The 27,190-nt window shown below is 38.7% G+C and overlaps 1 protein-coding gene across 1 annotated transcript in view; it reads left to right on the top strand.

The window, feature by feature from the left end:
• KLHL31 (kelch like family member 31) overlaps window positions 1-4,594 on the top strand; it is a 28,378-nt gene extending 23,784 nt beyond the window's left edge. Inside the window, exons 2-3 of the mRNA XM_040349830.1 lie at window positions 608-1,812; window positions 3,708-4,594. Coding sequence (XP_040205764.1) covers window positions 641-1,812; window positions 3,708-4,440 — 1,905 coding nt within the window. The 5' untranslated portion in view covers window positions 608-640 and the 3' untranslated portion in view covers window positions 4,441-4,594. The remainder of the gene's footprint in view (window positions 1-607; window positions 1,813-3,707) is intronic.
• The last annotated feature ends 22,596 nt before the right edge of the window (window positions 4,595-27,190 follow it).

Below are 27,190 nucleotides of genomic sequence, written 5' to 3'. Positions count from 1 at the left end.
AATGTGAGTGCCGGAGACTCCCCGTGTTGGAAGAATTTAGAGGTCAGATCATCATTTTGTTAGCATGAAATCATTACACAACCAATTAGACAACACCATTTTAAAATTCATAGCTGAAAAGTAACTTTCATACTCAAAATGTTAGGGTTTTGTTTTTTATTTCAAAGGTTTTAAAAGTCAGACTATGTGTGAAATTATTTCCAGAGTGAAGATCCAATGGCAAAATATTTTGCCAGCCATCTCTTACCTTTTATGTTTTTGCTGTCTGTCAGGATTAGGTGTCATCCTACCCTTCAGTTAGGGGTCCTGTGACACGACAAGCAAAAACACTGAGAATGCCATGGGGTGGAGATTATCATGTGAAATCTACAATTACACATTTACATAATAGGGCTTTACAGATTAGTTACATTTTCAAAAGAAGCTATCTGCCACTTCCCAGCCAAAATAAACTAGTACTGTTGGATGAAGACTGTGGCCAATAATCTGATTACTGGCAAAAATATTATTTCTAGACCATGTCTTCTAATTAAACAAAATATTTGCAAGCCTGGAATTAGAAATATGTATGCCTCATGTGTTTATTATTTCTTTTGCTATTTTACAGAAAGGTCTTGGCTGTGATTTCATTATTGCAGTCATGGCACCAAAAAAGAAGAATGTCAAGAAAAACAAGTCAGACATCAATGAGATGACAATTATTGTAGAGGACAGTCCTCTTAGCAAGCTAAATGGAATCAGTGGTCTTATTGATGGGGGAAATGGTTTCAGCTATATCTCCACAGAGGTTTCTGACTCCTTATATGGCACCAACCTCATGGAAGGCCTAAGCAGAATGAGACAGGATGACTTCTTGTGTGACCTCACCATTGGTACCAAAACAAAATCTTTTACGGTCCATAAAGCAGTCATGGCTTCTTGCAGTGAATACTTCTACAATATCCTAAAGAAGGACCCCTCCACTCAGCGAGTTGACTTAAACGATCTATCGCCTTTAGGTTTAGCAACAGTCATAACCTATGCCTACACTGGAAAAATCACACTCTCTTTGTACACAATAGGTAGCACCATATCTTCAGCTATCTACCTTCAAATCAACACTCTTGTCAACATGTGCTGTGACTTTCTAATGCAAGAAATCAATGTTGAAAACTGTATGTATGTTGCTAACATTGCCGAAACCTATGGACTTAGAAGCACAAAGGAAGCATCACAAAAGTTCATTCGAGACAACTTCATTGAGTTTTCAGAAACAGATCAGTTCCTGAAGTTAACGTTTGATCAGATAAATGAACTTCTTATTGATGATGATTTGCAGTTACCCTCTGAGATTGTTGCCTTCCAGATTTCAATGAAATGGTTGGATTATGATGAAAAGAGAATTAAGTATGCCTCTGGTCTTTTGAGCAATATTCGATTTGGCACTATTTCAGCTCAAGATCTTGTTAACTATGTTCAGTCAGTGCCCAGAATGATGCAGGATTCTGAGTGTCACAGACTTCTTGTTGAAGCTATGAATTATCATCTGCTACCATATCATCAGAACACCTTACAGTCTAGAAGAACAAAAATACGCGGTGGTTCAAGGGTCCTCGTAACAGTTGGGGGCCGACCTGCTTTAACAGAAAAATCTCTCAGCAGAGAAATTCTGTACAGAGATCCTGAAAGTGGGTGGAAAAGACTGGCTGAACTTCCAGCTAAGAGCTTTAATCAGTGTGTTACCGTGATGGACGGCTTCCTTTACATTGCGGGAGGTGAAGACCAAAATGATGCCAGGAATCAGGCAAAGCATGCAGTCAGCAATTTCTGCAGGTATGTGTACATCCTCAGCAATACTTATGTATTATTAATATTTTTGTACTGGTAGAGCAAGCCTATAACTATTTATCATATGATTTGATTATTATTAGATGTAAAGTAACCATGTGTATGAAAAACAGACCAGACAACCTTGGTATACCACCATATGATGAAAGGTGTATTGTGGAAGTTTTGTCCGTTTTAGCTGGGGAGTTGGTCACTTTTGCAAACTCTTCCTTAATCCTCTAGTTTCCGAAAGGTTTTGTCCATTTTATCTGAGGATGGGTAACGTTTTGGTCATCTAGTTCCTGATTGGTACAATGGTTCATAGTCCATGAACTGTAATAAAAAAAAATTTGCAAAGTGACTTCCTTCTGCATCTAGAAATTCTTGCTATAAACTAAGCCAACCAGCGTGCCATTTTACTGACAATGATCAGTTGTCCACTAACACTTCACAGCTGGTGCAATACTGTTATTTAGAAAGCACTGTGAGCTTTGTATTAATGCCAATTATGTCATGCTCCATTTACTTGGTTATTTTTTTTTTTTATTAACTCCCCTTAATTTACTCCAATTGAAAAATGAAGCAAATATTTGTTAAGCTTTGATTTTATCAAGACAACAATCGTTAGCTGTGATCTCAATTTGAGCCAAAGATAGTGGGGTCTTTGTACAGTTGAGACATTTAAAATGATTCTAAAGGCAATTTTGTTAACATTAAACTAAAAGTGGTTATACTTATACTATATTGCATAGAGCAGTCCCTTACCTCTTCTTTGGTGGTCCCCTGCTGGCCCTGTCCTCTTTTTCTTCCTGCTGGTGCCCCCAGAGCAAACCATGTGCTATGGGGGCACCCATGCAGGAACGCCCCCGAGCCGCACTGTGTAAATATTAGATTTACACAGATTGGCTTGGCCACGGCCCCCTCTCGCTCATAGGATTTGCCTTATATGAGCTATACGCTGGAACTCTTATGGCTTCAAATAGTACTTCAGACTTTCATGTATACTATACTAAGAAACCTACATTCTCAATGCTGTTTATGTGTAATTACTCCAAAGAAAGCTGCTTCTTGTCACAATGTAAATCCCTTTAGATGCCAGTTGATTGTGCTCAGTTTTTTGTAAACAAGAAACAAATGCAAAGGTTTAAATTAGGACTGAATGAGGACTGCAAGTATCTGACTGCAGTTCCCTAAAATTGTACAGTTCCCAGACATAGGCTGTAGTTATGGACATACAGTAATATTTCCTTTTAAACTTTCTGCAGTATCTGCTTCCCCTGAACAAATCTTGTCATCTTCCTAGCAGCTGATTTTTTTTACTGCTCCTGCACCCTTTTGACTCTAAACAGTAAAATGCATGTTTTTTTAGCACTGTTAGAAATCTTGTAACCACTGCTTAAAGTATTTTTGATGAAAACACAAGCAGTGGCTGGTTCAACATAATCATTTTGAAAGACACATGACTCCTATAAGACTGACTTGAAAATGTTCATGACGTGTTAAATTGTATCACTGTACATGGTAAAAAGGTGCCACCTGGGACTTTTCTCCATGGCATATTGTAGGACAATCATACTCTGCTTGCAGATTGACACATTGGTACAATATTTTCCATGTGAATGAATACCTTATGTGCAATATTTCTTATAAACCAGTGACTCATGAGACACAGGTACTGTAGATACAGTATATGTTCACCTTTCTGCTTCTGAATCATCAGAGGGGGTTCAGTATCTATTTGTGTGCTTTCCCTAACCATAAAACCAAGTAGGGTCCTAAATTATTTTGGCCTTTAATTATTTTCACTGATAACATTTTCTTTACCTTTTTTCTTAGTATGAATCGTAATATCAGACTTCATGTTCTTAACCCTAAATTATTTCCTTTTTTTACCCTTACAGATATGACCCACGTTTTAACACCTGGATTCATCTTGCCAACATGAATCAGAAACGCACCCACTTTAGCTTAAATGTTTTCAATGGCCTTCTTTATGCAGTAGGTGGTCGCAATTCTGAAGGGTGCTTGGCATCAGTTGAGTGTTATGTGCCTTCAACTAACCAGTGGCAAATGAAATCCCCACTGGAGGTTGCAAGATGCTGCCATTCCAGTTCAGTCATCGATGGTAAAATCCTGGTTGTTGGTGGATACATAAATAATTCATACTCCCGCTCTGTGTGCATGTATGACCCATCTACTGACAGCTGGCAAGATAAGGCAAGCCTCAGTACACCCAGAGGGTGGCATTGTTCTGTTACACTTGGTGACAGAGTGTACGTGATGGGTGGCAGTCAACTTGGTGGCCGTGGTGAGAGGATTGATGTCCTCCCTGTTGAATGCTTTAACCCTCACACTGGTCAGTGGAGCTACGTTGCTCCTCTTCAGAATGGAGTGAGCACAGCAGGTGCTTCAACACTCAATGGAAAAATCTACCTGGCTGGTGGCTGGAATGAAATAGAAAAGAAATACAAGAAGTGCATCCAGTGCTACAACCCTGATCTTAATGAATGGACTGAGGAAGATGAATTGCAGGAAGCAACTGTAGGGGTGTCATGTTGTACCATTAGTATGCCCAATTTTAAAACACGGGAATCTAGGGCAAGTTCAGTGTCATCGGTACCAGTTAGTATATAAAAATATACTGTTAGGAAGAAACCACTACTACTTTAGCACATTTACATCTCAGATACAAGGCCAAAATTACAAAAAAAAACATAAAAAAATTGCTGTAATTACATTATTTTACACATTGTCTTAGCTTAATAATTTTTGTTACTTGGGAGGAGGACATAATCAAAGAGAATATACTTTAATAATTTGTTTAATATAGTAATGGTCGAAAGAAGCTGTTTAATGACACATCACTAAATTTAGCTACTACAACTAAAAATATTGCTTTGGAAATTGTAGGCTTGTATAAAGCAGTAGCTTTCCTATAAAGCATCATTATAAGGTATCATGGAATCACTGACGCCAAACCTATAATTCTTGATAATGAAAACCACCAGGAAAAAAATATTTAAAAGAGATTATGGAGGATTCCTCTGGTGTGAAAATGTGACTGTTTACTTGTATATTAGCAGCATTAGGTAGCGTTTAGACATGTATGCTGTGAGTGGATGATTTATCTTGTTAATATTTTATTTTAGAAAAGATTTGCTGTAACTGGTTTGTGACTGTCTGGTAAAGTGGACACCTTATAAGCATATAACTTGTTATATGTATAATATGCTTTGAAGGATTATTTTAGATAAAATGTTTCAGCATAATAACAAATAGTAAAAATATAGTCCCTATCCAGCATTACTTTTAGATAAAATGTTCCAGCACAGTAACACTGTAGCACAGTAATGTTCTGGTTAAAAGTAAAAAGCACCTGCCCTTATTATAATACAACTATTAAAAGTGTTAGAGAAAAAATATACAGTAAAACCTTGGTTTGAGAGCGTTTTGCAAGACAAGCAAAATGTTTTAATACATTTTTTACTTGATATTCAAGCGATATCTTGATATACAAGTAGCGTCAAGTCGAAACTGAGTATAAAAGAGAAGAGAGGCGCCCCTAAGTGTAGCACCATGGGTACATTTAATGAAGGTACAACATTTAGCAACATATTGCTACACTTAGAGGCACCTTTCTACTCTTTTATACTCTGGAGCTCCTGCTGGATTTTGCTTCTAATCCCCTTGTGGAGGCTTCCATTTGTGGATGGGCATTTTCTGGTTACACAACTTATCACATTGCTATAATCTTTTCATGTGGATTATAAACTGAAGGACCTATGAATAAATGGTTGTGGAACGAATAATTTCAGTTTCCATCATTTCTTATGTGGAAATTTGCTTTGATATACAAGTGCTTTGGATTAAAAGCATGTATCTGTAACGAATTATGCTCACAATCCAAGGTTTTACTGTATATATTTTCATCACAGTCAGTAAGTAAATTTTTCCATCTTGGCCAACCCAGTGGTGTTTAATACCCAAAGCATCAAGCAGCCAATGTACTGATTTGATAACTTCTGAGGCTGTTAAAATTTACTTTTGTGATCATCAATCAGCAATATCTAGTTATGCAGCTGATCGTACCAACTTAACAACAGGCAATAAATAGAACCCCCCCCCCCCCCCCCAGGCCAAATAGTAATTGCTGATAAAGGTTGGATATGTTTTATAGTTGGTGATAATGATTAAAACGATTTAAATTTATTATAAGTTTTATGGCTTATCCCTTTCCATGTCAATGAAGTGTCCAATAATTTGCAAAGCAATATAATCATGTTTTCCAAGAAAAGCAACACAAGACAAATACTGGTATACAATCATACACAATAGTATTTTATAGTAAATACTTTATTGTTCCATTCTGCATACTTGCTCTGGGTCAGTGACTTAATGGGGTTTATTTACTAAATCCACATCCACTTTGCACTGCAAGTGCACTTGGAAGTGCAGTCGCTGTAGATCTGAGAGGAAGAACTGAGGGGAAGATCTGAAATGAGGGGAAGCGCTGCTGATTTCTCTCATCCAATCATGTACAAACAAAAACACAGTTTTTTTCCCTTTCATGTCCCCCCTCCCCCAGGGCTACAGTGACTGCACTTCCAAGTGGACTTGCAGTGCACTTAAAGTGTAAAGTAGATTTGCCCTTAGTAAATCAACCCCAATAAGTATTAAAGCAATGTCTCTCAGTACAGGTTTCCTTTAGGGGATGACTTCATCCAGGCCAGCCTCCTTGTGTTCAAGAAGCTAGTCAGGTTAACGAGAAACAAAATAAAAAATTTGAATCTAGGTGTGTCAGTCAGGTTAAATTTCATATTTTCTGATTATTAACATGTCCAAAACAAGCATCATTAAAAAATATGTTATTTACACAAAGGTGATAGGAACAATCTAGTGATATTCTAAATAGAAAACTTTTAGATTACATTTTTAGGTGGACCATGCACCAAATGCAAGGTCAACATTAAAAATTGCCCCCTCCATATAGAACAGCCATATAACACACCAGAAAATAAATATCTGTGGATTTAAATCATTGTGCCTAGGTGAAGGTGATCTTACAATTCTTCCTGGGAATACTGCGCATCACAGATCTCACGAGAAGGCCCTTCAAAAGCTGGAAGGATCGTAACTACCCTTTAAAAGCTGGACGGCTCCGTGGTTAAGTATATTTTGTAACATTTATCCACAAGTATTTTTTTTCTAAAAGTGTAATTTGGCACTTCCGCATGGCGTGGTGGGGGGCACTATGTATTACCTGGACCCTACACTTTGGAGCGAGGTCCAGTGTTCTCACAACCACAAATGTGTTATTTTATTTATTAAATCGAATGTAGTCAGAAACAGTACTGCCTGTAATACTTTTTTATTTGCACTAACATACAATTTTTCAGGACAAGCTTTTGGGGTATGTCCCCTTCTTCAAGGTCCTAGCAATACTAGTTCCCAAAGCTTTAGTAAAATGTTAAAAAAAAAAAAATGTACACAACAATGGTAATTAAACTAGGTTAATGAGACAAGGCAGAGAGAAAACTATAGACTGGGGGGGAGTGACAGTCACAGAGGGGGTTGTAAACTGTTGAAAAATGAGTGAGGAAATCGAAGTATAAAATTAGGCTGTTATCTGTTTTGCGTCAAATAGAACTATCATTCTTAATTGAAAAATTGTCCTTTACCGAAAACTTTTGAACTGAGAATTATAGTTCTATTTGATGCAAAAGATAACAGCCTATATTTAGTCTGTAGCTTTCTCTCTGTCTTATCTCACTAACCATTCTAATTGTAATTACCATTGCTGTGTACATTTGTTTGTTTTTTCGTTTTTTTTTTTTCCCTCAGAGATTGGTTTTTTTTTTACACATTCTGCAAAAACTTTGTGAATTAGTACTGCTCAGACCTTGAAGAAAAGGACATACCCCGAAAGCTATTCCTGAAAAATTGTATGTTGGTGCAAAAAACACGCATATAACACGCACTCTAACTTTAAGAGGGAAGTTTCAGGAAAAAAGCTTTCCATAGCCCCCTGCATAATACACGCAGGCACAGTTTACCCTCTATTTTCAGGGTAAAAAAGTGAGTGTTATACGGCAATAAATACAGTAGTTGTTTCTGTCGCAAGTGGCCTAATACGGCTGCAATCGCCTTAACCAAATGAAGTAGAATAGAGAGACATCTAGTTGGTATTAGTTTTTTTTAAATAAGGCTGAAAGAAAGGTATAATGTAATTATTATATTGCTAGAAAATATATCATTACTAAAGAACACTAGGCTGTGAACAAATGAGTTGTGCTTTGCTTATCAAAGAGACAAGTAAATCTGAACTTTATATTTCCAAATGATATGATTTGGCCTTGACTGATGTGGCTTTTTGTGTTAAGTAGTTTTTCGACACCGTGCATAGTAAATTATCCCACAACAATGTGAATAATATTATGATGCTATAATGATAGTGTCAACCATAAAAAGCCCTAAATCCACACATATTTTTTCAGTAGAAATGGTTATGATGTTATTACCTGTCAGAGTTTTCTTTAATTCCCTGTTCTTACAGGTGATGTGGGGTAAGAAGGTTTAAGGACTGAAGTGAATCTGTTTCACTAGGAGATTTTAGCAGTATTGAATTGTAAGGCTTTTAGGAGTTTGGCATTAGACATGTGATTTAAAAAAAAAAAACATACAGGTACGGCTTGTAGTGTGGTACCTGCAATGAAAAAAGTGAATTTGGACTCTGTCCACAGCTAGGGCTGCCCGAGTACCCAAGCCACTGCAAGTAATTCTAATGACTATCTGTGTAAAAAAAAAAATGCTGCAGTCAAATTATTTCCTGTAGTGGAGCCTGGAAGTTTGAAATGGAAAGCTATAGTTACATAAACCACACAGGTGGGCAGCAAGATGGGCTATTGAAATATTCAGTTGTTGGTGATTGTTAAGTGAATTATATAATTATTAAAGTTATTTGAATCAAACTGGGATTTAAAGAAGCTTTTATTAATCATAAAGTTCAGATCTTAAGGCCACTTTCACACTGCTATCTCTTGTTTACAGTAAGCCTATGACACAGATATTGGGTAGTATTTATTTATAGCAGTGTTTTCTTGACATTAGTTGGCCATATCCCACTACCATTTGCTTTTTCCATGTCACTTTTAACTATGCCATGTTTAATTTAGAGCCTTGCAGGCTACATGTACCACCTACCTACACTACACACTGTAATAACTTTATGTTCCAACTTTACCTACTAACCCAGCCGCTTGAATCTCTGCACAGTCTGATGTTCTGCCCCTCTGGGTCTAAAATTAGGAAGCTTCTCTCAAAGTGGTCATGTTTGCTCACAAATTTTTTTCCCATTCTTTTGATGCTCACTAGGCAAGAAGACGAAGCACATATACAGTGCTTGAATTGTGAGCCACATTAATACTTTCTAATAGATATTTATTTGTGGGGAGATTTCAGAGTGAGAACAGCAGCACATTATCCCCTAATCTAAGCTTTAGTAATCAACCTCAAAGTGTGAACCTAATCTTATGATTCTGAACTTGTGGCTAATAAAATACATTTCCAAATGCAATCAAACTGTGAAAATTACTGTATTAGAATTTTAGACACAGTAGATGCTAAAGCCGAACAGGATTTGGGGCTAACCATAATACATTTTACTGTGTTGGAAATACATTTGTATGTTTCTCCAGAAAATTGTTTGGAATTAATACATAATTAGAGTTTATTTAATAGTTTTGACCACAAGGGAACACAAGCCTTTATATTCTTGAATAATTTAACATTTCTTTTTTTTTCTTCTTTTTTTTTTTTAACAGAAGGTATTATTTGTAACTTGGCACTATACATTATCCAGTATTAATTATAATTTGTAGAGAGTCAAGCTTCACAATTATGAACATAATTGAACAAGAATATATAACAAAAAAAATCAAAAGAGAAGATTGCTTAAACACAACATTTTTCATTAATAAGCATTCATATTTTTTCTTTGGGGGTACAATTAAAGCCTTTAAAACTCTTGTAAGGGTTTCGTAGTCAGTAATTACTATAAGCATTTGTACCAATGAGGAATGTTTTTTGGTGACAATATTCTGTTGCCAAGATGGACCGGTGATGCAAAGGTCAACTGTAATCTACAGGAACCAGATATTTTGTTTTAATTCCTCATCCCTCTTAGTATGGAAAACTGAATTATAAGTGGTCACTGCACTGTGGGTTAAAGTACTGCTTAATAAATACATGTCATTAATTAAGATTATTTCTAATTAATCATTTTGTGTAACTGTATTCATTATAACCCTGGTAAGTTTAAAGATGAAAAGTCCATACAAACCTGTATTGCTATAAAATTATTACTCAACAGGTACAGTATATATTAAGCAACCTAAATGATACATATTATGCAAATAAAAAATTTCTGATAAAAACTGTGTTTTTTTAATTTTTATAATAATGTTATTATGATATACAATTCTCAAATATACACACATTCCACAGACATGACACTCATTAAATACGATTTCATGGACGATCATCTTATCCAAAAAGAGCAAAAGAATGGTGTACCTTGCAAAATGTTCCACTTTCTATAATAATTATTATATGGATTGTAATCAACACCAACATACATATCTTGTCAAGGATAGCTGGGTTCCAGGGTTACCACAGTAAGTTATTTTTGTGGGACCTCCTTGCCTACCTGCCTCCACCAATATGCTATATGAACATTCTCTATGGAAGTGCAGGCTGACTACTCCCCTCCCCCAAATTCTTTACCAATAATTACAACAATCAATAAAGACCAAAACACCACAAAATTGGCATGAAAATGGCTGAGGCACTTTATTGGTATACCATAAATAATATCACATATCATAAATATCACAAATTCTAATTTTATTGAAAAAGCAAAACATCAAATAACATTAACCATATTGCTCAGTTATTAGAACTCAAGCATACTTCCAGTGACAGAAAACCACATAAAGTCTCCCTACATGGGGGAGTTCTCTTGGGATAGGAATGTGAAGAAAATGTGCACTCCCACAGATATTTTTATACCCTCCATAGCTTTCCTGAGCTCATAACTTCATAACCTTCCCTGAATTCCGATTGATTGGAAATCTCCAACAGCAACTGCCTCCATTTTTTTAAAGAGATAGTGTTCTTAAATTACCAAACCTGAACGGGCAAATATTGCTGTCTTCAGCTGTTAGGATATAAATCCACCTACCTTTCCCTATTTGATCAGTCTTAGACTTAGCAGTAAAACATTTTACCACTGTATTGTCTGATAAAACATGCTCAAACGTTAAACCAGATAAACATTTTTTATTAGGTGGGATCAATTCAGAAATCCTTAATGCTCCAAAAAAGGACATCACGAAAGCCATTTTGATTAATAAAGCCTCATATGAAGAGGAACAAACTTGAGAAGTGGCAGAGCACCATTGCAGCAAAACCTTTTTAGATATAGGTCTCCTATCATCTTGAAGAAAATATGCTGTTTTATATCCTTTTAAAGGGTAACTCCACCTTCATGGGAAAAAAAATAGCATATAAACAAATAAAATAATATAGCATATACAATTGCGACACATGACATATTGTAATTGAATGTTATTTAAAATCACCTTTCCTTTTCAATCTGCAGCTGCTGTAATTTTCTGTAAATGCAATGCAATATGGCTACCTGGAGGTGTTCTGTACACAGAATGTGTACAGAACGCCCCCCAGAATGATAATTTCCTGCTTTTGTGATTGGCTCACAGATTTTCTCAGAAGTCTACACTAAGATACAAGTCCGATTTTTGGCATCCCCTGCAACAAAAATTTGATTTTTGGTAAGATACTCCCAATAGGAAATCACGTGTAAAGGGATGCAGACCCATTAGAGCTCTACAGCTGCAGCAGCTGGTTTATAATTATAAAAACAACTCCCATTAGACTGACTGAGCACATGGGCACAGACAAAGAAACAGCAATTTCTTCAAAATAACAAAAGGTGGTAATCTTCAACAAAGTTTGTTCAAATCCTTGCAATATACATAGATCGCCCAGAGGGGAATGTTTTTTCTCAATAAAAGTAGAGTTACTCTTTAAAGACTGTTTGGCAGTATAGAAACTTGTGCAGGAGTTTTTTAACCGAAAGAAAAAATAAATTCCCGCCAATGTCCTAACTTTGTGACTATATGAAAAGTGCATCTGTTTTAACAAAGATAGGAATGATAAAACAGCACATTCTGAAGGATCCTCAGGAGAAAAGCCTTGACATATCACATAAGATATCCATTTTTTCCAAGAAGAAGAACATTCAGCCCATGTGTGTGGGGATAGTGAATTCTCAATATCTTGCAAAGCCACCTTCAACTCAGGTCTCATAAATGTGCTGGGCAGACATGACCCACTTTGTCTGCTGAAGAAAGAAGTTGACAAGATTGAGTCATCTGAAAATGAGAGAGTGAGTCAGCAAGGGTATTAGATTTACCAGGAGTAACTTTGGCTTTCAGCCAGATATTATACTGTAGACAAAGTAAAACCAAGTGTCTTAAAAGGGAATTACAAGTAAAGACTTTGATGACAAACAATTCATTAAAAATAATACACCTTTGTTATCTATGTGTATAATAATAAAGCGTGGACCCCATACAATGGTTCTAAAAATCACTATAAATGGGAAAAACTCAAGCAGAATGATGCTTTTTGTGGCTTTCTTAAGCCCCATACACACAACCGGTTTTCCTGCCAGGAAAACTGCGGGGGGAGCTTTTGTCCGGGAATCCTGGCCATGTTAATGCTTCCTCACAGTTTTACCGACAGGAAAACTGCTGGGAATCCCGGCGGGAAAATAGAGAACATGCTCTATTTTAAACCCGGCAGTTTTCCTATGGGGAAACACTGCGAGGGAGCATACACACGGCCGGGATTCCTGGCCAAAGCTCTCCCTGCAGTTTTCCCGACAGGAAACGTGGCCGTGTGTACAGGGAAAGTTACCAAGCAGGTTCTCGGGTATCCCGTCGGGATTCATAGCAGACGTTATACCGCCGGGAATCCCGGTCGTGTGTACAGGGCTTAAAAGTAGTTGTAAAGGCAGAAGTTTTTTTTATCTTAATGCATTCTATGCATTAAGATAAAAAAACATTCTGTGTGCAGCAGCCACCCTTAGCCCCCTAATACTTACCTGAGCGCCATCTCTATCCAGCAATATGCACAAGTGCCTCTCTCCTTGGCTGAGACACAGCAGCAGCAACATACGCTCCCGCTGCTGTCAATCAAAGTCAGTTAGCCAATCAGGGCCAGCCCGTGGCTCTGTGTCTGAATGGACGCACAGAGCTGTGGCTCGGCTCAGGTGCCCCCATAGCAAGCCGCTTGCTGTGGGGACACTCAACAGCTGCACCCACAGATAAATAGAAAGCATCAGAATCAATACATGGTTCCTAAAAAAATGATCTACCATTGAATGCTTCCAAGATTTTTTCCCACACCATTAAGTTTTCTATAAGTGAACTTGAAGGGTAAATATGTGAATTCTGCAATTTTATACTGGAAGTAGCAATGTAAATACATCTGAAGAATATTCTGCCAATCGGCATGACTCTGCAAGTAAAGGCTAAAAGGCCCAAAAGAGATTGCATTTCTTTCAACAATACCTTTTTGCACCTTAAAATTACAGCTATTAATAACTTTACCCTCTCAAGTTTTTCAAAAGGTAATTGGAGTTCCATGTATCAATAAGAATTCCCAAAAGTTCCAACTATACTGAGGGAAGAACTGTTTTTTCTTCTGCTAAAAGGAACACCAAAAAAACTTTGAAATATAAAATAGCTGAAGTAATTCTGTACAAATATTAGTAATGTAATACTCCCTCAAGGCCGGACTGAAAACACACAACCCAGTTACTAAATGGCAAAAAGGCTTTAAAATATGCAAAAGAGACCGAACAGCCCATCGGAAGGCATTTCTCAAAAAAAATAAAACCCGTCAATGTAGAAACCCAACTGATTGAACGCCAAGTTAGTGTTACTTCTCCCTGCCTGGATATAGGACCAATCAGGGGCGCATTCTTTGAAGCCTCATATCTATACCAGCAAGCAGCGTTCCACTGACACTGTGATTCATTATAAGCAAAGCAGTCACCGTTCCGATATGCTGACACCGCTGTTGGATTAGTAGCAGCTAATCTGTTGACCGGTTGCTTTGTGGCAGGATTAAATTAAGCCACAACCGACATTCCCTATTTTAAAGATTGGTGGACAGATACATTTTGATGAAAGGATTCATCGTAATTGAACCACCTGGAAACCACCAGCTTCTAAAACAATGCCAACGTGCCGAAAAAGGGCAGCACATAATGCAGGGTGTTTTCTGCCATTACACTGGAAAAGATGCAAAAGGTTTGCAACCAGTTGAAAAATTACCTAGTAATCGGTCTACACTGGATGTAAAGTCGTTTCCTGAAGGTAGAAGAGACGGTAAATCTATGAAATCTCTCTTCATATTTTTTTCTTTAACTGCAACCGATAAATGAAAGCCAGGTGGGGAAACCTTGCATGAAAGAACCTCTTTAAGACAGGTCTCAGGTACTTGTACTCTATTAGTAACTAAATTACTTTGTGGAAAATCAGGTTCTGTAATGTACTGCTATTACTGTTATTCATAGACTGCAATATTTTTGTTAAGGAATCTACTTAGTCAGAAAGAACTGACAGCTGAATAGCAAGCACCCTTAGTAACTGTGTGCTGCAGTCCAGGAACCTGTATATTACTGCACTTCCCAGCAGACCTGTCATCATGAAACTGCCAGTCAAAACTCTCATGTGTAGCTGAAATTAAAGGCTCATTGCAATCCTGTAGTCTGGCGTCTGCAGGAGGTGTGATTGTAGGCGTCACCCACAGTACCTGTCAGCTCCACCAGACCGGCCTCTTCTGTCTCCTGGGACATTTCTTGCCGATGATGGTGAGAATTTCTATGACTAAGTGGCCAATAAGAAACAGGGCCACCTGCTTTTTTGGATGCCTACTCCTCCAAGACTGATCAGTGGCATGCCTAGATGTACATTATGTACATAGATCCTCTAAATCAGTGGTCTCTAAACTGCAGTCTGGGGGGCCAGATGCAGACCTTTCTTTACCTTTATCTGGCCCTTGGGGCACTATTCCATCCACTGAAAGCAACAGAGGGGCATTAATCCAACCACTGTCACCAACGGTGGGGCACTATTCCTTCCACTGACACCAACAATGGGGCAAAATTCCTTCCATTGACAATAGCAATGGGGTACTATTTCTCCCATTGACACCAATGATGGGGCACTATTCCTACCACTGACAACAAAGATAGGACATTGTTTATTCCCACTGGACTCCAGGCCATTTTCTAGTCACACTGCCCCTAGTCCGGCCCCGCTAAAGTCTGAAGGATGGTAAACCGGCCCTTTGTTTGGAGACCTCTGCTATAAATAACTCTTTTCACTACAAAGTGCTACAGCTGGGACAAACCTTCAGGCACATCTGTGCAAATGTATATTTTTTTCCTGAAGCAGTTCAGCTCACATAAACTTCTGCCAGCAGTTGGTCTACTGTCAATACTGGCTTCTGATTGGGTGTCATTGGCCCAGATTCAGGTACATTTGCGCGATATTTGCGGGGGAGCAGGGCAACGATTTTGCCCTGCGCCCCCGCAAATATTTTGCGCTGCCCTCGATTCACGGAGCAGTAGCTCGGTAAATTGCGAGGGTGTGCCGGCAAAATTGCCCGGCGTAAGCGCGCGCAATGTAAATGATCCCGCCGGGGGCGGGAATCATTTCAATTAGGCGCGCTCCCGCACCGAGTGTACAGCGCATGCTCCGTCGGGAAACTTTCCCGACGTGCATTGCGGCAAATGATGTCGCAAGGACGTCATTTGCTTCAAAGTGAACGTGAATGGCGTCCAGCGCCATTCACGAATCACTTACGCAAACGACGTGAAATTCAAATATCACGTCGCGGGAGCGGCGGCTATACTTTAGCATTGAAAGATAAAGTGATGAGCGCAATAATGGTGACTGTGTATCAAAAATTGTTGGTCAGTGAATCAAACTGATCATTAACTAGAAGTAAAAACACAGTGCCAAAAAATAAAACATTGATAATAAATGATTCTCCTAGCCAGCATGTGGCAAGTGAAAGAAAACATACACAAACAGCTGTGATGCTGTGAAATGTCAGCAGACAAATAAAATCTCAATATGTCCTGAGAAATGTGGGCTAATTATGAAGCCTTAAATAACGTGTGCATGAATAAACAAACAAAAATCAATTTAATGGAAAGGTCTATAAAGCAAAATGCTCTCCAAAACAGTGATGTGGTGATTTCAGGGATCTTCCAATGTAGATCTTCAAAGAATATGTGCTCACAAAGCGCTTACCTTCCCAAAGAAGTAATCAAGCCTTGATTATATGAATGTCCATAAGGGGTGCTGTTAGGTCTGCATCTGGGTATAGATGTCCAGGACGTCCTGTATAATCCTGTATTGTAAGCTCCAGACTTCTAGTGGGCAACGATGGTGCTCAGCATGGAGGAATAAAAAAGAAAAAAAAAGATAGCTTCCCATAGTGTAGTAAACAAGGGCTGGTTTAATTGTAAAAAACGCTACATTTACATTTCAAAAAACGAGGTAAAACAAAAGGAAAACAGCTGATCACAGCTTCCTGGTGTGTTCCTATAGTAAGCCCGTCCCTTACATGTTACGCCACGTCACGTGGCTTCATCAGAGGTGACGGATTGGTTGTTGGGCTTGTCTTTTATATGAGACAACAGGAAATAGTTCGGCAGCCATTTTGCCAGAGAATGTGTCTCTGTACTGGCGGCGGCCATTTTAACGGTGGGTTTGCATCAATATGACCGTGTCAATGGATCCAGAGCGCTGTGAATTCCCGGCGGCCATCTTGTTGTAGCCCCAATCTGGACAGCAAGGAATTGGCTCGTTCAAGCCTGGGAATAGACAGCGATGTGGGTAATCTAGAGCTAACAATGGCTAAAATATAGTAATAAAATTATCTGGTATGTGAACCACATACATGCTATCATGAGTAGTTAATGAATATAAAAGCAATACATCATAATACATAATCGATCAAAGTGAATAAAATCTATATATATAAATAGGACCACGTAATGTAACTGTATAATATCGACTGATAAATACATGATAAGAAGATATACATAAATTCATAAAAGTATATGATTAAAAAAATGGATAAGGGATAAAAATATATACAATTGCAATGAATATATATATATATATATATATATATATATATATATGTATAAAAATATATTAAAAATTACTTAAGAAACAATTTAAATCAAATTCTACATTCATACCATCAGGTACCATAGTCTGTAAGCTGTGTATCCATCTAGATTCTTTCTGGCTGATGGACCTTACCATGTGTGCCCCTCTCCAAGGTTTTTTATATTTTTCTATGCCCCAGAAGGTGAGATGTTTGGGGTCTTTGTTGTGAAAAAGTGCAAAGTGCTTACTGACATTATGTTTCGGAAACCCATTTAAAATATTTTGAATATGTTCTTTTATCCTAACCATGAGTGGTCTTTTTGTTCGGCCTACGTACTGTAAATTGCAAGTACACTGTAGTACATAGACCACTCCTTCTGTATGACAACTAATAAAATCATTGATATTGAATTTTTGGCCAGTTTTGGTACAAATGAAGTCTTCCCTTTTCTTTTGTGGTTTTTTAGAGTGTCGACATGCATAACAGTATTTGCATGGTACAAACCCTTTACTTGTGAAAAAGGTATAGCCACTTTTTGGTGGAGGTACTACCACATTTTTGACAATCAAGTCTCTCAAAGTTGGAGCTCTTTTATAGACTATATTTGGTCTATCCGGTAATATACTTTTTAGATTTCTGTCACTTCTCAGAATGTGCCAGTGTTTCTTTATTAGTTTTTCCACTTCTCGGTGCTGGATGTTGTAGTCTAAAACAATGAATGGAGCCTCATTCTTGTGTTGTTTCATTTTTGGTCCTTGTAGCAAAGTATTTCTATCCGTTTTGGATACCTTCTCAATTTGTTTTTGAATGAAATTATCTGTGTAACCCTTTTCCTTAAATCTGTTTCCAATAAATGTGGCTTGTTTTTCATAGTCATCTTGGTGTGTGCAGTTTCTTTTTAATCTTGTTAATTGTCCCTTAGGTATGTTAAAAAGCCATGATTTGTGATGGCAACTTTTTACGGACAAATAGCTATTGGTGTCAATGTTTTTGAAATGTGTTTTTGTCACCAATTTGTTGTCTACAATCGAGATATCCAAATCTAGAAAGTTGACCATAGTATCACTGATGTTCCACGTGAGTATGATATTTTTATCATTTTGATTCAATTTAGATAAAAACATTTCTAGTGCTGGTTGAGTTGCATTCCACACTATAAGTATATCATCAATATACCTTTTGTACAATGTTAGTTCCATTGGTATATCAGAGTATATTGATCCTTCCTCCCACTGTGCCATAAAGGCATTGGCCACACTTGGGGCAAATTTAGCTCCCATCGCAATGCCTGTTATCTGCCTATAATACGTCTGGTCATGCCAGAAGTAGTTATGTTTCAGGCAGAAGTCTATGCATTTTATCAAGAACTTTCTTTGTTTGCATATTAGAGTGGTGAATTCTCTCAAAAGCCATTTTGTGGCACTTGTTGCCTGGTGGTGTTGTACTATGGTGTAGAGCGACGAAACGTCTGCCGTAGCTATAAACGTCCTGCCTTTTAACACGGGGGTATATTCTAATAGTTGTAATACATGCTTGGTGTCTTTTAAATATGCATTAGTTTGTTGGACTGCGGGTTGTATGAATCCATCAAGGTATTCTCCCATTCTTGATGTCAACGATTCGATACCGTTGACTATGGGTCTTCCCGGAGGGTTTGTCTTGTCCTTATGTATTTTGGGAACTGTATATATGATGGGGATTCTGCACATTTCTGGAATCAGATATTGGGATTCTTTTTTATTTAGTATTTCTTTCTTGATCCCTAAATGTATTAGTTTTTCTAGTTCTTTCTTATATTGGTTCGTAGGGTTACTCAGTAATTTGACGTATGTATCCTTATCTTGTAGTTGTCTATTCAATTCCGTCTGATATTGTGTCTTCGATTGTACAACTTCACCACCGCCTTTGTCGGCTGGTCTGATTACGATATCAGATCTTTTTGTTAGTGATTGGATACCATTCTTTATATGAATGGGATTAGAGGCTTTTTTCACTTCTAGTGTATCCAGATCTTGCAACACTAGTTTCTTAAATACATTAATGAAATGATTATCATGTACTTGTGGATTAAATACCGAGTTATTCCGTAGATTACTGTGTTGTACTGTATTTACCGGATTAGGTTTCTTGATTTGTATGTTTATAGGATTACTCATCATGTACTTTTTGATATTTATTTTACGAATATATTTTTGGATTCCTATAAACGTTTCAAATTTGTTGAGACTTCTCGCCGGGGCATGTTTCAGGCCATTGTCTAGTACTGCTATTTCATCTGTGGAGAGGGGTAGTCCACTGATGTTGAAAATGCCATCCCCTATTCTTCGCTTTTTCTTTTCCTTTTGGCTTCTCTTTCCCGCTCTACATCCCCTCGTCTTTCGGGTGTACCTTTTTCACAAGTAAAGGGTTTGTACCATGCAAATACTGTTATGCATGTCGACACTCTAAAAAACCACAAAAGAAAAGGGAAGACTTCATTTGTACCAAAACTGGCCAAAAATTCAATATCAATTAGGGTTGTCCCGATACCACTTTTTTAGGACCGAGTACAAGTACCGATACTTTTTTTCATGTAGTCGCCGATACCGAATACCGATACTTTTTTTAAATGTCATGTGACAGTTTTCAAACCACAATACAGACTAAGGATATTTTCTTTAGAATTATGAAGAACTCTAACTCAAGACATTATAAAAGAATAAAAATGAGTAAAAATTAATAAAAATGTTTTATTTGCTTGTCACGCAGTAGTAAAAAACTCAAAGAATTTTCATAGAACATGTTGATAAATACAAAAAAAGTATTCTATTTAGGTATCGGGAGCATTTGCGCGAGTACGAGTACTCCCGCAAATACTCGGTATCGGTCCCGATACCGATACTAGTATTGGTATCTGGACAACCCTAATATCAATGATTTTATTAGTTGTCATACAGAAGGAGTGGTCTATGTACTACAGTGTACTTGCAATTTACAGTACGTAGGCCGAACAAAAAGACCACTCATGGTTAGGATAAAAGAACATATTCAAAATATTTTAAATGGGTTTCCGAAACATAATGTCAGTAAGCACTTTGCACTTTTTCACAACAAAGACCCCAAACATCTCACCTTCTGGGGCATAGAAAAATATAAAAAACCTTGGAGAGGGGCACACATGGTAAGGTCCATCAGCCAGAAAGAATCTAGATGGATACACAGCTTACAGACTATGGTACCTGATGGTATGAATGTAGAATTTGATTTAAATTGTTTCTTAAGTAATTTTTAATATATTTTTATACATATATATATATATATTCATTGCAATTTTATATATTTTTATCCCTTATCCATTTTTTTAATCATATACTTTTATGAATTTATGTATATCTTCTTATCATGTATTTATCAGTCGATATTATACAGTTACATTACGTGTTCCTATTTATATATATAGATTTTATTCACTTTGATCGATTATGTATTATGATGTATTGCTTTTATATTCATTAACTACTCATGATAGCATGTATGTGGTTCACATACCAGATAATTTTATTACTATATTTTAGCCATTGTTAGCTCTAGATTATCCACATCGCTGTCTATTCCCAGGCTTGAACGAGCCAATTCCTTGCTGTTCAGATTGGGGCTACAACAAGATGGCCGCCGGGAATTCACAGCGCTCTGGATCCATTGACATCATATCATATTGATGCAAACCCACCGTTAAAATGGCCGCCGCCAGTACAGAGACACATTCTCTGGCAAAATGGCTTCCGAACTATTTCCTGTTGTCTCATATAAAAGACAAGCCCAACAACCAATCCGTCACCTCTGATGAAGCCACGTGACGTGGCGTAACAAGTAAGGGACGGGCTTACTATAGGAACACACCAGGAAGCTGTGATCAGCTGTTTTCCTTTTGTTTTACCTCGTTTTTTGAAATGTAAATGTAGCGTTTTTTACAATTAAACCAGCCCTTGTTTACTACACTATGGGAAGCTATCTTTTTTATTCCTCCATGCTGAGCACCATCGTTGCCCACTAGAAGTCTGGAGCTTACAATACAGGATTATACAGGACGTCCTGGACATCTATACCCAGATGCAGACCTAACAGCACCCCTTATGGACATCCATATAATCAAGGCTTGATTACTTCTTTGGGAAGGTAAGCGCTTTGTGAGCACATATTCTTTGAAGATCTACATTGGAAGATCCCTGAAATCACCACATCACTGTTTTGGAGAGCTTTTGCTTTATGGAACTTTTCAATTACATTGATTTTTGTTTGTTTATTCATGCACACGTTATTTAAGGCTTCATAATTAGCCCACATTTCTCAGGACATATTGAGATTTTATTTGTCTGCTGACATTTCACAGCATCACAGCTGTTTGTGTATGTTTTCTTTCACTTGCCACATGCTGGCTAGGAGAATCATTTATTATCAATGTTTTATTTTTATTTTTTGGCACTGTGTTTTTACTTCTAGTTAATGATCAGTTTGATTCACTGACCAACAATTTTTGATACACAGTCACCATTATTGCGCTCATCACTTTATCTTTCATCACTCTACTGTATTTATTCATATCTATACATTATTAGATTGAGCAGCATTAATACTTATCACATTATATTATTTAATTTTTCATCTCAAGTTTTATTTGGTAGGCGCGAGAGCACCCCCACACTTCTATATACTTTAGCATTGGCTACCCGTACTATTAGAAGGGGCAGCCTTGCGCTAAAGTTGCCGTACGGAAACTCCGTACCTGGCTTGCGCAGGGCCCGTGCAAGTTTGTGAATCAGTGGTAGTATGCAATTTGCATACTACACGCTGATCACAATGGCCGCGCCCCCTATCGGCCCACGCAAGAATGCAGCCTAAAATCTGCGTGGCATAAGAGCCTTATGCCGCGCAGATTTTAGGCTGCAGTCGGTGTAACGAGGTTCCTGAATCAGGAGCACTCGTTACACCGGAGCAAGTAAGCAATTGCGCCGTGTAACCTATTGTTACACGGGCGCAATTGCTTCTTGAATCTGGCCCATTGTTGCCAATAATCTTTCAGTTCACTTACTACCACCAGAAGACATTTACTTGAGATCCAGAATGTTTGTCCCAAAACACAGCACACGGACTGCTAAGGCGCAATGAACCCAAGTACCAATAACTGTAACATAGATGTATATAAACCTTCCCCCTTGCCCCCTCACTCTATTAAATAAACACACTTACAACCATTAGGTTGGAAAGGGCAAGGCCACAGATTTATTAAAACCAAACATACATGTGAACATTTTTCAACCAGTGCCAGTCACAGTCGTACTGTGAGCATACAATTCCAAAAAGGGGGGGGGGGGAGGGCCTGTCCTTACCAAAGGTGCTGGACAGGCCGCCTATTTCGCCCATTACAGCCATTTTATGCTGGCAAGGTCAAGAAAACCGCAGCAAGCTGTGACATACCATAGAAAGAAGGGGCGGGAGGGTGGGCAGCTCTTCCAAGCACGTTTACCAAAAAGACCCAGAATTCCCTGGGGCGATCCTTTTACCTGAGGCCCATCCCCCAAATTAACCAATCCTTGGATGACAGCCACCTTGACCTGTACCTGGACATGCCCCCATCAGTCAAGGCACTCTCTCCCTAAGGGGCTCAATATGCCTTCATTGCCCAGCAGTACATACCATGTCATAGCAAGGGACATGGGTAATAAGGGGAGGAATGTAAATCTGTATCAAACTCTGATCAGTCAAGCAAGGGGTAGGTATCATACTGCTTTGGTATGAGTACAATGTACATTAATAAAAGATATTTGTTTTTATTGTACCACCTGAAAGAAGAATGGCATGTCTATACCATGGTAACTTTATAAAAGAAATCCTGACACAAGCTCTCATGAAAAATTCCCTAAAAGGTTGCTGCTTTAAAGTGATTCTAAAGTTTGGAAGTGGTACGGTGTCTAAGTATAAGGGCACAACATCAGTCATTCATTAACAAGAAGAAATATTATTTTCCAAATGCTACAAGGAGGACAAAACACATAATTTCATGCCAGAGGTACCCCAAAGACCTTAACAAATACTTTATGGAATGAAATAAAGAGGAAGTAACTTTTCCCTTCAGAGTTCTCATTCCAAAATACTCTTTCTGCTGCTTCTGGAATATTCTGTAGCCAGTCAACAAAAAAAGTAGGGCATAATAGTGGGCAATTCTGCCTGAAAAATCTGAAACCCCTGTAGCGCCCCCTTACTTTCAGTATGGGCACTACGCTAAAGTTAGTGGGGAATGGCATAGTTACTTTGCTCCCATTCTGAATTTGTTAAAATTGGGACTTCTGTCACTCCAGAAACGTCCACTGGGTCAGTCTGTGCTCCAGGGATGCAATACTATCCCTGGCTGGCAGTTGGTGCCAGAGGGGTTCTGGCGGAGCAACTTTCCCCAGCAGCCAATCAGAGAAGTTTCTCCCTCGCAAGGCATGCTGGGGAGGGGTATATCTGGGAAAGGTATCATGTGCTAACCAAGCTTTCGCGGGGTCCCGTTCCAGGTTTGGCATCCACCTTCAGGGTGCGCGCATCCATTGACCCCTGCCAGCGAGGTCTACCTGGCCAAAATTGCAGTCTACATAAACCCTCATCCTGAGGTAAAAAGGGACTTCAGTGACTTACTGGATTCCCGGTTCTATTGAAAGGATCCCAGGCTGGGTGCTGTTCAATTGGGGAGCCGGCTTGAGGGAAAAACTGAGGCAGGTTGTCCAACAGGGTTTGAGCGAGCCAATCGGGGATCTGGTGACCGGAATGTGACAGGTACGTGTTGCTGTTTTCCGGTGACCTATGCTACAAACTTACTGGGAGGATTCACTTAATCTATCCAGCTAGCTCACCTAAAAGTAATTGGCCTGTGGCAGAGGCCCTAGAGCCAAGTCTGTGAGAGAGATCTGTTCCTCCCAGAAAATCCTAAGTGACGCTTCGGCTGCCAGGCTTGTGAGAGGGGTCTGTCCGAGGGCACTTTACCCACTCCAACTAGAGTGGCGACAAATAACTGTTTGGTACTATGTTGAGCAAGTACTTCTCAATTAATCTCCGGGCCTGACACTGCAAGGGTTTTTTTTCTTCTTCATCAACCTGCTCTTCCCACTTAATGTTGATGTTGGCCGTGTTTGGCCAGGAATAAAGCATTGGAAAACTCTTTATTCACTGTCTGGACTTTCGCTCACTGCTTTGTTATCCACCTGCACCCATACGCCACATTAGGGTAACTTAATATGCCGATCCCAAAAACAAATCAGTGGCTCCTTCGGAGGTAGCGCTACACCCCTTCTTGCATGCTGGTTCTAAATGCCAGGTCCTATTTTTTTAAATAGTTTTGCTGTTATTTTAATGTTGATAATTTTATGTATTCTTCATCCAACATCCTTCACAATGTTGTAACAATGTTGTAACATATACAGTAAAAATACATCAAACAGTATATCATATACAGCTGTATACATACCTCCCAACATGTTGAGATGGGAATGAGGGACACTTACTAGCAAAAGTATGTAGGCATAGGACACAACCCTCTAAAGGAGAATTTAACAAAAAAAGATTAGTTAAATCCACAGTTTAGTTTTTTTTTACCACTACTATTCCTTTATATTGGCTTTAAAAATGTTCAAAAGCAGCAATTTAGAATTTGGATGAAAGATTTATCACTGGGAAACACTTTTTGAAAGATAAAAAATGCAGCTTATATACAACCATATAGATCAGACCAAAATGAGGGACACATGAGGGGGAAAGAGGGACAGAGGGACATTGCTCCAAATCAGGGACAGTCCATCTAAATCAGGGACAGTTGGGAGCTATGTGTATATATATTTTTATCCCTTAAACATTTACAGATACTCTTTATCTGCCTTAATAAAAAGCTTTTCCATGTTTACTCACTTATAACCACCAGATGTCACTGTTTGCCAAATAAAGACCAACATGCGTTTTAATGTACGCTGTATACGCTACAGGATAATGAATATAGGCATTGAAAGAAAATAACAAGCAAATAGATTACTGAACAAGTAAACAACATGAAAAAAAACATCCTACTCACATATTTCCTGGCTTTACCTCGACAGGCTATATATTTTCAGTCTCATGTGTATGTCTATCAATTTACGTGAGCCTCTACTTGTTGTGAATTGACATTTCGTTAGCTGGAACATTGCTATTTAAAGTGTTTGTATAGTAATTTTTAGTAGGTAAGGGTTTAAAATGGGTGGAAATCTGAGTGAGTGAGAGGAATTCTATTCTTAGACAGTTCTCTTTGAAACAGTGTCCTCATTTAAAAGTTTTTTTTCCCCCCTTATCACTTGTCCTGGGGATAACTGTAAAATTCGTAATTGTCCCCTCATTTTCTTTCTTAGTAATTATGGTCACCAGAACAAACAGAGGGGCAAAGTTTCCAAATGGGGACACAGCAATACAAACTTGACAGACTGTATATTTCCTGCGCTATCTAAAAATAATGATACAAAGATATTTTGCATAGAGATGCCCTTTAAAGCGGGAGTTCACCCATAAATGCCGTTTTTGCTCTTTTACCCTTAGATGTATGCTCATTTAGTATAGGGGAATCGGCTAGTTGTTTTAAAATCCGAGCATTACTTACCGTTGTAGAGGGCGATCTTCTCCGCCACTTCCGGGTATGGGTCTTCGGGAGTGGGCGTTCCTTCTTGATTGACAGTCTTCCGACAGGCTTCCGATGGTCGCATCCATCGCGTCACGAGTAGCCGAAAGAAGCCGAACGCCGGTGCGGCTCTATACTGCGCCTGCGCACCGACATTCGGCTACGTTCGGAAAATTGCGACGCGATGGATGCGACCGTCGGAAGCCTTTCGGAAGCCTGTCGGAAGACTGTCAATCAAGAAGGAACGCCCAGTCCCGCAGCCTATACCCGGTAGTGGCGGAGAAGATCGCCCTCTACAACGGTAAGTAATGCTCGGATTTTAAAACAACTAGTCGATTCCCCTAGACTAAATGAGCATACATCTAAGGGTAAAAACAGCATTTTACCGGCGAACCTCCGCTTTAAAATAATAATGGTCATTTAATATAACAAACAACATACTCACTGTAGGTGCCTTTAAAAGAGAAGAATGGCCAAAGCTTGTGTTACACATACCCCATATAGTGCTATAACAGACCCAGGGTAATTAGGAATATGCCAGGACCCAAACACACACCCCTTGAATAACTTCAAAACAGTTGAAACAACTTTTACTGAAAGTTCAGCAGAACATGTATAACATTATTAAATGTCCTTCTCCTAACTACACCTAACTGGCTGTACCAGCGTACCTGCATAGAAAAGACCTTTTGAGAAAAGTCCATTATTGGAACTCCAGTAGAGGTGTCCATAGTTATGGGTATTGTGACAGGAAGTCCGGTAAATCTGTGGGTGTTGTCACAGACGGGACATACATTTCTGCCTTGTTTAGACAATACACCAATTGTTATTAGGCGTTGGCTGCAAATGTAGCCAGGAAAGGTCTAAGGGTGTTGGAAAACTTCAGCTGTTCAGAATGAGGCAATTTAGGCCTCTATAAGTAATCCAGAGGATTACCACTGATTTGCTGCATCCTGAGGCTTTCTGAGTGAAAGAGAGCAGTAGCTGAAAGTCTTCTGAGGAGGTGAGGGGGAAATTGATTTTTCTGTGTGATAAAAATCAAAAGACTATTGTTTTTCTGCTGTATGACCAGCAGTGCCTGCCCAGCACTAGGCTGTGCCAGACTCCATAGATAGGTTCCTGTGTGGTGAAGGTAGACGCCCCAAGTGGCCAGGGTTTATTTTATGTTTGATTTTGTTTATGCTGTTTGGATGCTTGCACTTGTTTCCAGCAAGATGGAAGAATAAACCAAAATCTTTGTTTTCAACCGTCTTCGACTGCCTGTCTGTATAAATTCAGTGTGTAGTGAACCCATCCAGGGGGTCACACACCCCCCTACCGAGCTAACCCCTGACAGTATCCTGAAGAGTCTGTGCTCCGAAGGTGGACCTCAGGTCCCAACATGCTTCTGCAAGGTTCCCATTCATGTACCTGCTATTTAGTCACCTGGGACCCGAACCTATTCCCTTT

The sequence above is a fragment of the Rana temporaria genome, chromosome 4, assembly GCF_905171775.1.
Source record: "Rana temporaria chromosome 4, aRanTem1.1, whole genome shotgun sequence".
Taxonomy (NCBI): domain Eukaryota; kingdom Metazoa; phylum Chordata; class Amphibia; order Anura; family Ranidae; genus Rana; species Rana temporaria.
This window is presented reverse-complemented; position numbering and strand designations above follow the sequence as displayed.